General features: G+C 41.1%; 1 protein-coding gene across 4 annotated transcripts in view; it reads right to left on the bottom strand.

Annotated features, from left to right (window-relative positions):
• Irf2 (interferon regulatory factor 2) overlaps positions 1-17,310 on the bottom strand; it is an 82,150-nt gene that overhangs the window by 16,051 nt on the left and 48,789 nt on the right. For all 4 annotated transcript variants that reach the window (XM_070016415.1, XM_070016413.1, XM_070016414.1 and 1 more), the window contains exons 3-6: positions 16,325-16,424; positions 15,245-15,421; positions 14,928-14,974; positions 6,457-6,574 (exon numbers count right to left, since the gene is read on the bottom strand). In XM_070016415.1, the coding sequence (XP_069872516.1) occupies positions 6,457-6,574; positions 14,928-14,974; positions 15,245-15,421; positions 16,325-16,424 (442 nt within the window). The remainder of the gene's footprint in view (positions 1-6,456; positions 6,575-14,927; positions 14,975-15,244; positions 15,422-16,324; positions 16,425-17,310) is intronic.

Below are 17,310 nucleotides of genomic sequence, written 5' to 3'. Positions count from 1 at the left end.
TACTGAAAGTGCTTAAAAGCAGAGAGACTGTTAGAAACAGAAAAGCCCTTGAAGTGGTTCAGTCTTATCATTTTACAGATGAAAAGCTAAAATGTAAAAGCCAGCTAAATGGCCAAGGTTATTGAGTGGGTCAGGCCATCAGCACATTGAAAATTGCTTTAAAAGAGAGTGTAATAATAAAGTAACAGAGGAGCATGTATGGACATATCTCAATAAAACCCTTTGTAAAATTAATATAAACTATTTTAAGAAAAGAAAAAAGCTCAGGCCATCAGTATCTCACGATAGGGAAAAATTCATCCTTGACCTTGAGCAGTTGAACACTGAAACTTAACACCAGCCTGACTACACAGCAGACATGGTGGCTGCTTTTCCTATTCAAATGCGCTCAAAATTGATTTAGGCATTGTCATAATCATGTTATTTACCTCATCTGAACTGAAGAATAATTTATCCATATGTCTCATTTGATACTCACCATAACTCTGTGAGGTCGATAGGACCAGTATTTCCATGTCACATTTAACTTTAAAGTTTTCCATTTTATAAATAAGATATATGCATTATTTCACATTTGTATGTAAACTGAAGTTCAAAAAAGTGAGTTTGTCCAAGATCACATGGCAAACAGAAAACTTGAAAAGCAGGTTTAGTACTCAGGTCTTTTGAATGTTCGTCTTTATGAAAGACAACATGGTTTGCATTTCATAAAACACAGCTACCACTAGTTTGAGTGATTAATTTGGAACCTTAGGGACAGGGATCTGTCCCTGCTTGGGCTAGCTACCGGCTAGCCCCTACCTCAGCAGGCTGATCCAGATATATGAGGAAGAATATGGCTAGTGCAGTGGAACGCTTCACCCCATGAAAACACAGCATCGTGTGCTGTTAGGTCCCAGGAAAACCCAGGGGAAAGCTCATCAGTAGCTCAACAGCAGAAATCTGTGTGAGATACGCTGAGCTGGTAGCAGCTGCTGCACAGTAATGAAAACCACCACCATCCCACCTTCTCTACTTTGCCATATGGAGGTTAAATTGTTCGGAATAAGTCAGGTTCAAAACCAGGTATAAAAGTGGTAGGTGAGGACCAGGTGACACCAGACATGAAGGGGACTCTTTGCTTTGGGGGCAATGGTGACAGGGAGGAGGAAGAATAAAAGCAGAGCCCAGGTAAGAGCCAAGACAGGATCAGAAGCAGTGTCAGAACTAGAAGATGGATTTGAGAATTATGGTTTCAAAACAAAAAAGGACAGGAGATTTTCCTAGTTAATTATCAATAAGGATAAAGGTGGGAAGGAATGGGAACAAAGAAAAAATAGCCTTGCTGGGTGCCAGTAGCTCATGCCTATAATCCTTGCCACACAGGAGGCTGAGATCTGAAGATTGTGGTTTGAAGCCGGGAAAGTCCATGAGATAACCAGATGGGAATGGAACCATGGCTCAAGTGACGGAATGCATACTAGCCTTGAGCAAAAAAGCCCAGGGACAGCACCCAGGCTCTGAATTCAAGCCCCAGGGTTGGAAAAAAAATTAATATAAACGTCATCACCATAAGATGACATTTCTTGAAAAAGTGAAAAATGTGTAAGGTTGAAAAACATAAAAGCCTAACTTCACTACCCAGAGCTCTGGGCTAGCATGTAGAGACTTTGCTACCTACGCAATTAGCTTTCTGAGATCTACTCTGCTGGAGAAAAATAAAATATATGATTGCTTCAGTGTTTGAGGCTATCATGGTATCTTAGTTCACACTGAGATACCATGCTAAGAACTTTATAGGGTCCTATTTTTAATGAGGAACTGCTCAGCCCTCCCAGGAGAAATCCTGGGGGTATAGTTAACCCACTACATACAGGCAGGGGAGATCTCCTGAGAGGGATAACATCTATTTCAAGACCTAACCCAAAGTGACTTTTTATCTTGGGGATGGGAATTCACATCGTAAGCACTAAGAAAACAGCACTGGATGAGAGAGAATAATGAACATAGAACAAGATGGAGAGATACCTCACAGCCCAGCACCATCATCACCATTGGCCATGCTCAGGCACATGAATTCTTCTGCCAGAGGCTGTAAGCCTTCATTTCTCACCACAAGGCTCTCATAGGACTCCCTACCCACCCTGCCCCAGTGCCATAGTTGGTTTCTATGTTATTGGTTCACTAAATGTCTTATGTTAATAGATTGGTCTCTCGGCTATGCCTAAAATAAATTACTGCAGCTTTGCTTTTGCTAGTTAAACTGAAAATCAATGGTCAAAAACGTACTTTGGGCAGCCAAAATTAATACAAAATCCCAAATACACTGCTTCTTAATTGCTACATGGCTCGTCAGTTTGGATGGCTTTCTACACTCCAGCGTGCTGAATAGTCTCCCTTGTTTCCAAGGGATCTTTACTTTATTGAAGGGTGGGGTTCCCTTTTATCAAGGAACACAATGGGGCTGTGAGCACTGCCTGGGCAAGTCAGACAGACTGTCCGCACCTGCACACTTCTTATCCCTGGCCTGACGCGGTTTTCATGCTGCTCAGCAAAAGCACTGCTGCCCGGCAGGCGGCCAGCTGGCCACTGCCAGAACCATTCAACACAAGGCTGGTTTCTTCTCTTCCCCAAACACAGAAGCCCCCACACACCCAGCAAAAACGCAACGCTTAAACGAAATAAAAATTAAGAGGGGTTCTTCTCCCCACCACCACTTAAAGGATAAGTATGGGTAGGTTTTCTGGGTGTCAAGTCCTGACTTAACCAGACAGGAGCACAGGAACTTTGCAGGACATATTTCAGCAATGGAAAAACCCCACTCCTTTCTATGGTTAAAAAAAAAAAAACAAAACAGCAAGATATTGTGGCAGGAAATCCCATGTCTGTTTGTCAGAGCAATAGTGGAGTTCATGCTTTGCACTCACTGTTTTATGCTTATGCAATCAGCCTAGTATATCCAGAATAAAAATGGGCCAGTGCCCGGCTTCCACTGAACACAGTTATTGATTTTTCAATTCAGTTTCCTAGCTAAAGGGCCTCCAGACAACATATGGAATGCTATCATGTTAAATATTCAGTTCAGCCCCCAATTTAAATCTTGGAAACATCAAAGTAGGATGAAAAGATTGCTAGCTTTTATCTCGGGACCTGAACACAAAATTAAAATGAAACCTAGGTTTAGAATCAAGTGAATAGAAAGCAAGAAATAATGTAATTTTTAAATAAAGCATTCTGTTGAGAGAGGAAAGGAATGAGAGAGAGACAGAAATAGAGTCAGACAAGAGACTATCTGAAATGCCACAGTAGCCAGGAGATCCAAAATCCCTGTTTCTGGGGCTGGGAAGGTGGCTCAGTGGTAGAGCACTTGCCTTGCATGCCTGAGGCCCTGGGTTCAATTCCTCAGCACCACATAAGAAAAAAGAAAAAAGCTGGAAGTGGCGCTGTGGCTCAAGTGGTAGAGCACCAGCCTTGAACTGAAGAGCTGAGGGACAGCGCCCAGGCCCAGAGTTCAGGCCCCACGACCAGACCAAAAAACCCCCACAAAATCCCTGTTTCTTACCTTTACCCACAAGTCACAAAGACCATGATAACTAATCCGTAATTACCTGGGAGGCTGTACTCTCTGCAAAGGTATAAAGTCTGAGATAGGACTATTGTGAGCCATGGTCACAAGTTACCCTTCTCTTTGAAATACTTTGTGAATCTATTCTTATATAATCATATATCTCGTAAGGGCCACTGATGAATGAGAAAGATATGATCATTTTGCTGCTCTTTATTACTAATTTATTATAAAGACCAGGAAGAAAATCATGCCATCCAATTGGTGATTCTCAAACCAAACCCAATCATTATCTTTGTCCCAAAAGAGAGTTCTGACTCATTAATCTCACACCAGCCCCAGATAGTACCAATAATAGAAAAAAAGGTAGACCGGTAGACCTGACAAAATTTGTTTGTTTTTGGTATGTGCTGGGTCTGGGGCTTGAACTCAGGAGCTAGGCTCTGTCCCTGAGCCTTTTCTGCTTAAGGCTGGTGCTTTACCACTTGAGCCATAGCTCTACTCCTTCTTTTTTGTATGTTAACTGGAGATAAGGGTCTCACGGACTTTTCTGTTCCAGCTGGCTTAGAACTACAATCCTCAGATTTTAAGTCTCATGAGTAGCAAGGATTATGAGCATGTGTCACTCACTGGTGCTAGGTTCTGACAGAAAATTTATATACAACACTTACCCAAATGATTTTTGAAATGGCAGGGTGGAACTGGAGGACACTACACTAAGTGAGACTGCCAGGCCCCAAAAGACAAACACCTTATGTTCTTACCTATATGTGGACTCTAAAAATGTTATCCTCAGGAAAACAGAAAAGAAAGGTGGTTACTGCAATATGGGTAGGGAAAGATGTTGATTTAAGTATATAGTCACACCTGAGGAATAAATTTTAATGAGTTACTGCACTACCTATATGATATGTCTAGAGGCAATAAAAATGTAATGTCTATTTCAAAATTGTTCAAAGAGTAGATTTTTAAAGTAAAGGTGAGGTGACAGACAGCCCTATTCATTAGCTTGAATGAATTGAATGTATTCATTAGCTTGAATGAATTTTCCTACCACACATCACAATGTATCCTATATACATTAAAAATAGCCATTAAAAAGAGGTAAGAAAAATTGTGATAGAACTCTGGAATTGGCTGGCCATAATATCTGGAGCTCCCTTCACTTCATCCAACTGATTCACTGAAAATACACCGAGAAAGTGCAGATTCCACCTGCGACACAGGTATCACCTGCGCTCCTGAGTGGGAGAGAGGAGTTGCCTTCTGTGGAAAGCCCCAGCTTTCTCCCCAGGAAGTGAAGAGAATACTTGTTCTCTGGTACTCCTCACTTTAAAATCCACAGGGCCTGGGTGTTGCCCTAGGGGAAAGGTCAGATCATACCTGCCTTGCCTTATGCTTTTTTATACTATATTCTGCCAATATCTCAATAGTCAAAAACCAAAAACCCAAACCCAAAGTACATATTGACATCTGTATCCATCGTGGCCTGGCCAGCTGCCAGTGTTCCACTGAAAATCCAGAAATGTAGGTAACCAGCCAAGAAGCTGGTTGTATCTAATCTCTGTGGTTCTGATTAACACTAGGAGCCCATAGTAGAGCAAAGTTCACTCACCAAATGGTACCTAAAGGCCACAGAGTCCCAACTGTGAGTTCTGAGCAGAATCAAGCCAAGTTTACTGCAGGGCCCCTAGTTTTGTATGGGTCTTCCCTGTCTACTTTCCACAGCATCTCGGTGGGGCTTTACTGAGCTATATAATTCAGGGGTGGTCATCCCTTGCTTAGAACCTTAGGTGGTCCTTGCTTAGGTGGTAGTTATATGTATGTATACTGTCCATATTATATTTCAATTAAAAATTTTCTTGGAGGAGAGGGAGTGTAGTCATGGAGATGGGAGGGCAGGGATGGTAGGGGAAAAACAAAGGAGGAGGCAACCATGCTTGATACGAAATGTACTCATTACCTTGCTCATGTAATTGTAACCCCTCTATATGGTATTTTCACAATAAAAAAACTTATTTAAATTTTTTTTCTTTGTAACAAGATACTCTGATTCATGCCTACAATCCCAGCTACTTAGAAGGTGAAAATTAGGAAGGCTAACCCTGACCAAAAAAAAAAAAAAAAAAAAAAAAAGTTAGCACAACGCTATCTCAACGAATAAGCTAGGAGTGATATAGCTTGCTTGTATCACATTTCCTTTTCTACCTTTTTTCTGTTCCCCCAGCTGTGTTCCTACCCAGGGTCCCCTTTGGTAGCTTTCCTACTCAGTCTTCCTTTCCTGACATGCCACCTGGCTACAGGGGAGTGGCCCTCTTCTGACACCTCCCAATGTAAATCTGGTTCCAGGTCATTCTTTCTTGTCTCTCAGTTCTCTTCCTTTGTAGTCTTCCCCAGTAGCAGGAAGCTGTAATCACCTGTGGTTTATGTTTACTATCTGGATTGCTCCATGAGAAGAGGAATTGGGCCTGCCTTGTTCCCCATCCACTTCCTCCTTGGGAGTGCTGAATCTGGATGTGGAAGGTGCTTTGCAGTATCAGTTGGGTCAGACAGTGTGACTGTAGAACGAACTCAACCTCTGTGGCAAGTATATACAGCAAGGTCACTGAGAGGACGCTCAAGGATAATCTTCCTTATCACCAAGTTAGATACGTTACACTTTCACCCATGTGACTGAATAGGGAATAATTTAGAACTGCTAAGCATAAGCTAATGGAGAGGAAGCATTTCTCATTCTTGGCTTTCTTTTCTTGGGCAGACCCATCCAAGTTCCTTTATCTGATTGTTTGGATTTGTTTCCAAGTTCCTCTTACTTAAGTCTGGTATTTAAAGATCATTGTTTTTACAAATTTTAGACCTCAGAAGGGCAGCTCCTGTATATTAAAAAAAAATAAGATGTCAAAACAGTTTACCTATGATGTTCACGGTACTATCCACTTCATTTTTTATAGCTGAAGTCAGGACCGCATACTCAGGAGAAAGATCACTTACTCCATTACTAAGCCCCAAAGATGACTCAACTGGTTCTTGCTAGGAAGAAGAAAAGAAAAAAAAAAAGAATTGAGAACACTTCCTTTCCCCTCCCTTTTCTTAGTTTAAATTCTACCCACTGTCTAATTTCTTTAATGCTAGGGTTGACTAACCAAATGTCATCTACCAAACGCACCCTTTAACTCTTTAAATTAGCCTGCAGTTAAAGAAGCGAGGTGTTCCGTGTCTTTCATTTTCTTTCAAAGTAATAGCTCCAGTACATCTGGCTTGCCTTTAGGGAATACCTGCAGCTGCTGACAATAGCTCTGGGGTTAAGCTGAGAGCAGAACTGTCCTGTGAAGTATTGGACTGCATAGATCACAAGTCCTCAAACACTCAAAAGAAAGAATTTGGGGTTAGAGGTGTGGCTCAGTGGATAGAGGGCTAACCAGTAATAAGGGAAAGCAGCAGGTACCCAGTTTGAGTCCTGGTCTGGGACCTAAAAACCAAAACCAAAAACAACAACAACAACAACAACAAAAGAACTCCTGGATTCCCCTCTCTCAGGAAGGAGTCATGCCATTGCTTTTACAATTACTTCCTAGGAAAATCCTTCCTGGCCAAGAACAGGATCCCAGAGGAAGGTGTGTATGACTTTTCTCAGAGATGGTTTGCAAGAGAAACTGGCTACTTGAACATCCTCCACTGGGTGGCTGGCTGATAACATGGGCCATATCACTGAGGAAGCCTGCCTCTTTCTGGCCCAAGCCCAGCTGAGCAACCCATACCCACAGCTCCACGTAAATACACTTCTTGTGTCTGAATAGCCCATCCAGCCCAAGAGGCTACACATTAATACTAATGAAGTGCGATCCATTTCTTTTTTTATTATAGCTCTGAATTCCTACTTTATTCAAGGGTACTTGAACCTCTCACTAAGTACTAATAAACTCCACAAAAGCTAAGCCTGAGGTGCATATCTACTTCCATCATTTGAAGAGAATGTTTCCTCATGGTTAAGATCATGTTTGCTTCAATGATAGCAATCAATTAAAACCCACACAGGGTAAGTCCTAAGGTATCCAAAATGGAAAAGGAGGGAGGAGGGGTAGACAGGACTTAGGACTGTAAGAGAGACCATGGAGGCAGAAAAAACTTCCTTGTCAAGTGTTAGTGGCTCACTTCTGTAATCTTAGCTCAAATGGCTGAAGTCTGGAGATTGAGGTTGAAAGCCAGCCCTTTCAGGAAAGTCTGTGAAGGTAAGAGTCTAGGAGACTCTTAATCTCCAATGTTGGAAGAAGAGGTGTGGCTCTAGAGGTAGAGCACCAGCCTTGAACAAGTAAGAGTGTTCCGTACTGGCACAAAAACAAAGAACTTGCTTTGAAAAATCAATAGTAGGGGACAACCTAAGGCCTGGTGTGTCCTCTTATCAATAATGCACTACTTAGAATCCTTGGCAACCCCCGACCCCCACCCCAAATCTTAGAGAAGTAATATGGGCAAGGGCAAGAAAGGGAAGCACTTTCCTCCTTTATGATCTCTTCTAACAAACTCCCACCATGAAACCATGGCTTCAAAGACATCGCCACTTCTCTGCTCAGCTCTGGTTAGTCATCCATCCATCCATCCATCCATCCATCCATCCATCCATCCATCCATCCATCCACCCACCCATCTAGATATCCCTATACATAGATATATACCTTACCAAAGTCAAACATCAGGAAGGGCCCAGATAGCCATACTGGGAAGAATTTTCCCCACTTTTTGCTCCCAGCATCTTGTACTTTTCTTTCTACATTCCAAGAAACCTAACTTGCCTGTGACTTGAGTCACCAGTTTTTTCTCCTTCCATCGTGGCTAAACTTCTGAAGGCATGCCTCCCCTTCCTAACCTCACCTCCTCACTGGCAAGTACTTTGGTCTTGCTTCCACTCCACCTGCAGAACTGAGCTATACCACCAGGGTGATAGGGTCATGAGCTTGGAATCAGGCAGACCAGGTGACACAGGCTGGTTGCTCCATTTTGCCCTGGCTGCAAGACTTTTTTACTCTCTCTCCAAGCCTTTCTTAGGGCATTGTGGACAGTTGTCAACTGAGGATTCTAAGAGGATCCAGGCCACAGAGCTGACAAAGATAAAATGAGATCACTATGTATTTTTACTAAACAAACTTACTACCATGACTGGTCACCAATTAAACCCTGTTCTCCCCAACCCAATGGCCTTGTCTCAAGTTCCTTTCCCTCAGCCGCCTACTCTGACATCAGTGCAGAGACTGTAACCTCCTTTCTCAACAACCTAAATACCTGCACACTGCTACAATTCCCTACCTCTCCCTTGGCACCTTCCTTGGTTGGTGGGTTCTTTGATGTTGCCCTTCCCATCTTCCCCTCTCAAATCCTGCTGTCCCACATTTCCTTATTCTACTTTTATTTCCTCAATTCTCTAATAAGAAACTAAGTACAACTACCTGAAGAAACTTACGAATGTTTTCTTTTCACTATCTTACTATTTATTATTATTTGTGATCACATTATCATAATGAACAGATTCAAGGTTAAACTCTCCCTCTTTTCCATATCAAGCTCCTTTCTCAACACTGTGTGGTTTTCTCTCTAATGCATTTCTATCTTTATTCCCCATATCCTCCTCCATGCTCTAGAGAAATGTGCCCTTCTCCATCTTTGTGTACATTTGCTAAAAGTCTCTCCTTTCCATCCCTTCCAACCACCATGGAGAAAGACTTCCCTAAAACATCAACTTTCCTGTCCTTAAAAAATCTGCTTCAAGGAGTTCAATTGTGCCTAATTTCATAAAATTATGCACAGACATATAGTTAGCCCACCAGCTTTCAAAGTCACCAATCAGAGAAAGGTGGAGCCAGAGCAAGCAGGATAATAAGCCTGATAAACCTGGTTTGTCCAGGGTAAATCTAATTTTACTCATTCTATCTGTGGCATATGTTCTCATCTGATTAAAGTTTAAAAACTAAAGACATCTTCCAGCCAGTGAAGGGACAGCTGAAGTAAAAGGCCCAAATGGTTGTCATCTGCATGGCTCTCTGAAGAGCAAAAGCACGCACGCTGAGTTTTAATCCAGCCTACATCTCTGTTGGAGTGAAAGGTATATTAGAGAGTTCTGAACTGGATCTGCTTTATGTAGCTTCTACATTCAGAACCAACAAAGACCATTTAACAAGTGACTTTAGGCCTTTCTAGATTGTATTTCCATTTTCATATTGGTACTTTGATCTGGAAGCACATGTATTTCATCTGCAAAACTCTCTCTGAGGCATGAAGTATTCATTCATATCTATCCTACCTTCCCATCATTTTCTCTCACCTAAATCTTGTTCTGATTAAATCAATTTCTTAATACAACCAGAGAAGACCAAACAACACTCCAATCTCTAAGCTTCTATTCAAGAAGTTCCTGGTGCTAGAAAAGGATCAGTTTGTTCCTATCCACATTCCAAGTCTCCACTCAGGACCTATAACCTTTTCAAGACTGAAAGGCACTGCATACATGAAAGAACACAAACTGTAGTTGACAGACTGGTGTTCCTATCCTAATTCCACAGAGCAGTGCAATGTGGGAAAGTGAGTCGTCTTTTTTTCTGCCTACATTCTCTTGATATGTTCATCACAGGAAAAACCAGATGAGGTAATAACTGCTATGTGGAGGGACTCAGTGTCAGCTAACACCCTTCTGTTCTGCTTACTGTTATTCTTACTTTCTTGGCCTCATCTGAATTCCCACAAACTGGGAATGTTTCATGATGGTTTCTGAAGTAAATTTACACACAGTAAATGTACAACTTAGTACTGCTTATTATTGTTTCTCTTGTTCTTTAGCCAGTTACCACTACATAGATGGGGTTTAGTTTGGATAAAATATAGCTCAGTGAGCACCATAGGATGTATGAATATCAGAGAATAGACATCTGGGTATTGGGATAACTATTTGCTGGGTAACATAGAACACACAGATAAGCCATCTTAGAGATCCAGGAACAAATTCTGGTATTGGACCATCATGTCCTAAATATTGTTTGCTAATTAAAACTTCAAAACTTCTTGCTTCAGTGTAAGAATCCAAATCTAGTTACTACATTAGGTATTCACTGACGGATTTTCTCAGTAGCAGCAATCCACCCAGCCTAACCAGTTATTATCTGCTTGTGGACAGATGAACTCAGAGCTTGTGGATTTTGTCATATAACAAAAAGTAATGTATGAACATTACTACTATTAATGTCATATTAACATATCGCTATTACATATTAATGCATATTAATACATTAATAGCTCAGTAAGGAGCTTAGACTATACAATTCTAGAGCCTCTGAGGAATTAGTGTAGCTGCAGATACAATAACTCAACACAATGGCATTAGTAGCCATGAACCACAGAATTTGGGAGGCCCATTGACTTGATCCATGTTCCCATGTTAGAACTATAGATACATGTGAGCAGTCAGGCTATGCTGTGTCTGACGTATCATCTTCCTTCTGCTTGAGAGACACATTAGCCATATCTTCATTACACAAGGATTTCATAACATCCACTTTGTGGAAATGGAACTTGACCAACCACAAGGAACCTCTCACTTTTTGGACCAACATGGGCAAGCTCTACCCAGAGCTATGCCTTCCACAGACTACTCATGTTAGTGGACATGTGGAAGGCACTGCAGCAAAGGTCCTTTACCGATGAGAACATCTTAAGCCATCCATTCTAGGAAGTACATTCCCACATCCTCAAATGGGATGTACCATATCAGCAACTCTTCACTATGATTTCACTGGACACAGATTTTCATTCTCAGAGATACATGAGATAGCCAGGTGCTAGTGGATCATGCCTGTGATTCTAGCTACTCAGAGAGCTAAGATCTGAGGATCACTGTTCAAAGCCAGCCCAGGCAGGAAAGTCCATAAGACTCTTATCGCCAATTAACCGCCCCAAACTGGAAGTGGAGCTGTAGTTCAAAGAGGTAGAGTGGAAGCTGGGAATGTGGCTTAGTGGTAGAGTGCTTGCCTAGCATGCATGAAGTCCTGGGTTTGATTCCTCAGTACTACAAACAGAAAAAGCCAGAAGTGGTGCTGTGGCTCGAGAGGTAGAGTACTAGCCTTGAGCAAGAGAAGCTCAGGGACAGTGCCCAGACCCTAAGTTTAAGCCCCAAGACAGACAAAATAAAAACAAAAACAAAACCCATAAAGATACAAAAGAAACAGCCATTGGCACCTGACATTCAGTGGAATGTGAAGGCAAAATATGTTGAATGGTAAACTTGTTACTCCATTCTTACTTCTCAATTACTTGCAATCACAAAATCAAATTTGCATCCTAATATAAAACCCTTCACTCCCACCACACATATTGTATTTGTTTATGCATTTATTTATTGAACAGATGCTTATGTATCTGTTCAGCTTTCAACTATGTATTATCTGTTCTGTGCCAGTCAGTGAGCTAGAGGCTCACTTGTTCAGAGGTTCTAGCAGGGGAGATCATCTACTCATATACTCTTGACCAAAGACCGGTTCTCCTTTATTGGGGATGGTCGTTCTCTTCGACCAAGTGCGCAGCTTTGGGAGGGACATACATGGAGCAGTGAGAGAGGAAGGGACATCCGCCCAGACAGCCAGACCAACAGAATCAACCCTGGAGATCAATGGGGTGACAGATGTCGCAGCCAGATCGCCCTCACATCGGAGCTAGAGGCTCTGAAAACAGTATACTAAATGTGATACAATCACACTTAATATCAGGGCAAATCCTTCTAAATCATTTATTCGCGGAAAAGTTATTCACGTTTATAACTAAACAAAACCAATCAAAATGGAGGCATTAAATCAATACTGGAAAACTTAATATGGTTAACAAGTTTCGTTTCATATCTTCAAGGAAAAGCAAAACTTTAAAAATAAGCTTTATAAAGCCTATTATTAAAAACAAAACTGACCAGACATCTCCAAAAATTACATGTGGATCTTATATGGAACTTTAAAAAACAAAACAAAACAAGGACTTTCTATGTGGCCCAGGCTGCCCTCAAACTGGTGATCTTCTCACCTGTACCCCCCAAGTGCTGGAATTACAGACATGTACTTTTCTTTTCTTTTCTTTTTGTTTGGTCGGGGGTTTGACCTCTGGGCTTGGGCACTGTCCCTCAGCTCTTCAGCTCAAGGTGAACATTCTACCACTTGAGGCACAGAGCCACTTCTGGTTTTCTGGTAGTTAATTGGAGGTAAGAGTCTCACAGACTTTCCTACCTCTTCTGGCTTTGAACCACAATCCTTAGATCTCAGCCCCCTGAGTAGCTAGGATGACAGGCGTGAGGCACTGGCACTGGGCTTACAGACATGAACTACCACACTTAGCTTTTTATATGGATCTTAATTCACATAAACTGGAAAAAGTTGTAGTAACATTTAGGAGACAAATGGGAATCTGGGCACTGACAGGGTATTTGATAATACTGAGGAATTATTATCACTTCTTAAGTATAATAATAATATTATGGTATTTTGAAGAGTATCTTTTAAAGATGTAAACTGAAATACTTATGGAAGAAACAGTTGTGATGTTTGGAATGTCTTTTAAAATACTAAATTAAACAATTGCTTTTACAAGTCAGAATGGGTTGGGTATCTATAGTTTCTTATAAGGAGTCAGGAAGTGCGTGGTGGTACTAATGAAACAAAATTGTTTGGAAACTTGTGAATCCTGAAATTGGGATCTAGTCTATGTTCTAAGTTTGCCTCCTTTCTTAGTATACTATATTTTTCCACAATAAAAAGTTAAAAACAAAATGAGGCCTTAACATTATATTATACTTAAAATAAGTCAGAAACTGAAAATAATCAAAGTGTACTTGGAACTATCCTTGCTCCGGTCCTCCATCTAAAGTGCTTTGCACGGTGGAGTCAAACAGCTCTGAACCTTGAACAACCTACGTCTTCCCTCAAAAATCTGACAGCCAGACACAGCTTCTATGTCTGTGTATTCAACCGACCACAGATAAAAAATATTAGGAAGCAAATCTTGTTCGCACGGAACATATACAGACTTTTTACTCCTGTCATAATTTCCAAAACGATAAGACACAGCAACTATTCACATTGTATTATTTTGTATTAAATATCATATGCAAAGTAGAAATGACTTGAAGCAAACAGAAAGGATAGGATTTAATACCAACATTATGCCGTCTAATGAGATAGGCCAGCACACCTATGGACTCTACATCTGTGGTGGCCCTTTGGTTATAATAGAATGCTACTTTTTAACAAGTCTAAAGATAACATCTGAACTAAAATGTTTTTTGTTTGGAGAGTTTTTCTGGTGACAATTTCACCTTACTGGCTTGTTTTTAAATGTCTGGATAATTTGGGTCTTTCTCTTCCATTGTTATTCTGGCTTAGAAGTCAGAATATTACTTCAAGTTCAGCTCTAAACAACCATGTAACCTTGGACAGTGCAGGTCAATTGAACCTCAGTTTCTTCTGCAAAGAAAGCTGGTGACGAGATCTTCTCTCAGGTGGTTTATGGGGCTGGGGCTGCATTTTCTGCTCTTTGCTTAGAAACAGAAGCTGGTCCTCACTGTGCATGGGATATATGGCTCTTCTCTCTCCCATTTATCTAGGGCCACCTGATCCATACACTGAGAACCTCACATTGGCACAACTCTGACTACCCAGCCCACTAAGAAGTCCATTGCACACATCCTCATCCTTGTAGAAACCCCTGGGGAAGTCATAAGAGATGGCTCCCTAGTAGAGCAGAAAAACCCTTCGGAAAACCTCACCAGTGTAGTGCTTGAGCTGACTACTATGTCCTCTAGCTAATGGCCAATGAAGAAACATACGTACCTACGTATGTACGTGTGTGTGTGTGTGTGTGTGTGTGTGTGTGTGTGTGTGTGTGTGTGTGTGTGTGTGTGTGTGTGTGTGTGTGTGTGTAGTAAAGATGAAGAAACATACGTACGTACATATGTACGTGTGTGTGTGTGTGTGTAGTAAAGATATTTTAATAGAAGTACAATATATCGTGTACTATAAATTAAAATATATTTAAGAACCTGAAAATATACTTCATAGCATTGGACACAAGCTGGTTGTTTGAGCTTTGGAACTAAGATACAGGCTTCAGACTGTAGAGCTCTGTGTGAATTTGTGACTTCATTCACATTTCTCAGTGATTTTGGACTAAGCAAGGGGACATGTACACTCATGTCTGCAAGTAGATACATGTCAAAGAGGAGACATGCAGGGCACAGAAAACACAATAGCAGAAGAAGAAAGACTAAGCCCTTTACAGAGATCATATAACTTGTTTTTATGAAACAGAACATGAATCATTAATAGGATCACAACTTTGACTTTCTCTCTGAACAACCAAAGATTACCTTGATGTGCTTAACTCTGTCTTCTTTGTCCGTCTTTGGTTTCTTTCCTGTGGCAACAGAAATGTAGTTTGGGATTAATTCAGGAAGGATGTAGAGAGGAACATTGCCTTACATTCAATTATTTCTCAATAAACCCGTTACTTTTGTCATGATCAAAATTCCAAATGTATATTTTGTACTTCCTTTAGTGCCCTGAAAGTTATTTTTCTAGGCTGAATAAGGGCAGAATTACCACCTACCAAATAAAAAAGTAACTCTCAATGGGCCTGTGGTGTATATACTAAGCAATCAGTTCTCTAGTCAGTAAATATCTTTACCTTTCTTAGAAGGTCGTTCAGATAAGGGCAACATTCGATACACTCTGAAGGCATTGTTTCCTTTCTTTATACTTTTATCCTTAACTTCTTCAATGTCAGGCAAGGAATTCATGGCACATCGAAAATTGGCCTTCCATGTTTTTGGATCAGGTTTATCTACTCCTGGTTGATGCTTTCCTAACAAAACAGCCAAAGGTTAAGAAAAAGAGGAAAGGCATTAGCTACAAAATAAAAATAATTCTGGCAACATGATATTGATGGCAAGGTGATACAGAAAAGTCTTTACGTTTCATATTCTATCTGCAAAGACTAGCCACCATAGTTTCTCTAGGATTGAGAAAGTTCTTAGAGTGTAAGAATTTTGTTTTTAAAACCTAGAGAGTTTGGGACACGATGGGATGAGCTGGTCACCTTGGTTCTACCCAATAGCTTAGAACGGAAAATGGAGAATCAATGTAAATCATGAAAATAAAAGGCTGGGGGCTGGGAAGTTGGCTCCGTAGTAGAGTGCTTGCCTTGCATGCACGAGACCCTGGGTTCGATTCCTCAGCACCACATAAGCAGAAAAAGCTGGAAATGGCACTGTGGCTCAGGGGTAGAGCGCTAGCCTTGAGCTGAAGAGCTGAGGGACAGCATCCAGGCCCAGAGTTCAAGACCCACGACCGACAAAAAAAACAAAAACAAAAAAATGAAAACCAAAAATAAAAGGCTGAAAGTCTAATAGGCAGAACTTTTGACTTTCAAATACTAAGAAAAAAGTCCATCTGTGAAAATAGCAACCTACTTAATTTTTATAATAAATAAATATCTGTAAGTAAATTCAACCCAAGTTTATAGGTCCAGAGCAGATGAATTTATATTCTCCTTGGGAAATTCACGGAAAATCACACTGAAAGGAAACTGCAGGACTAAGGAACTACGGGATGGGAGGGGGGATAGGAGGGATTCTATATTCCAGATGTACTTTGGGGTAAGTGATGAGACTCTCAGAACTGGCCATCAGCCAGGATATTTTCCATATATAATGAAAGCAACAGTGGAGCGAAGCACCTGCTTCGGTGAACCGTGCAGGGTTAATACCTGTGTGGATTGCCCAGTTTCTGAAGAGAGGTGCATCTTTTTCCACATCCCATCCATGTCTAGCTGCATGCATCCAGGGGATCTGGAAAATCTTCTTCTCCTGGAATGGAAGGCAAAGAACTTCAGTGTTTGGCTAACTATGGCTAGGGGCTTTTCTGTTCTAGCTGTGAGATTTCCCACTAAATGCTAGTGTCTGGTAAAACCAACTGTAAAGCTCCTGCTGAGTCCCAAATCCTGAGTCTTAGGGAACAGTCAAGTCCTCATTTGACTGGCAGTGCAAGAGCATAATATCAACATGCTCCGTCCTTAGCCCTACTACTCTATTTTGGTTTTTTTGCAAGTCCTGGGGCTTGAACTCTGGGTCTGGGCTCTGTCCCAGAGCTATTTTTGCTCAAAGTTAGCCCTCTACCACTTGAGCCACAGCTCCAATTCTGGCTTTTTTCTGAGTAGTTCATTGAGTCTCATAGACTTTCCTGACTTGGGCTGGCTTTGAACCACGATCTTCAGATCTCAGCCCTCATGAGTAGTTAGGATTATAGGCATGCGCCACCAGTACCCTCTACTCTCTTATAGCACCACAGATAACTGGCCACCTGCAAAAACTTCTAATGCTTATTCTTATTTCTTATCATTTGGTAAACAGTTATTCCAGCTGCTTTAGGTAACTGAAAAGTTAAATTAGTTTCCAAAATAACCTACCCTTTACTCTGCTAAGGCGTAGTCAGGTCTATTTGAGGTTACTGCCACAGATAATACGAAGGATCTCTATCTGCCTGGGTATTCACAAAAATAGAAGATTCTGGGCCCAAATTAGGATTGCAATCCTTAGGTCAAAGTCCATTTCTGTCTTCCTTACTGCCTGGGGCTAATTTACAATGCTTTAATCAACCCTAGGCAACAGCTAATGAGAAACACCTCTAGAAAAAAGTTCACCCTCATGTAAAAAATGAGGATTGTCCTTAACAGTCAAGTTCAAAGTCAACACT

Source organism: Dipodomys merriami, unplaced genomic scaffold (genome assembly GCF_024711535.1).
Source record: "Dipodomys merriami isolate MVZ:Mamm:240054 unplaced genomic scaffold, mDipMer1.0.p SCAF_12, whole genome shotgun sequence".
Taxonomy (NCBI): Eukaryota; Metazoa; Chordata; class Mammalia; order Rodentia; family Heteromyidae; genus Dipodomys; species Dipodomys merriami.
Note: the sequence above shows the minus strand (reverse complement) of the source record. Positions and strands in the feature narration are given on the sequence as shown.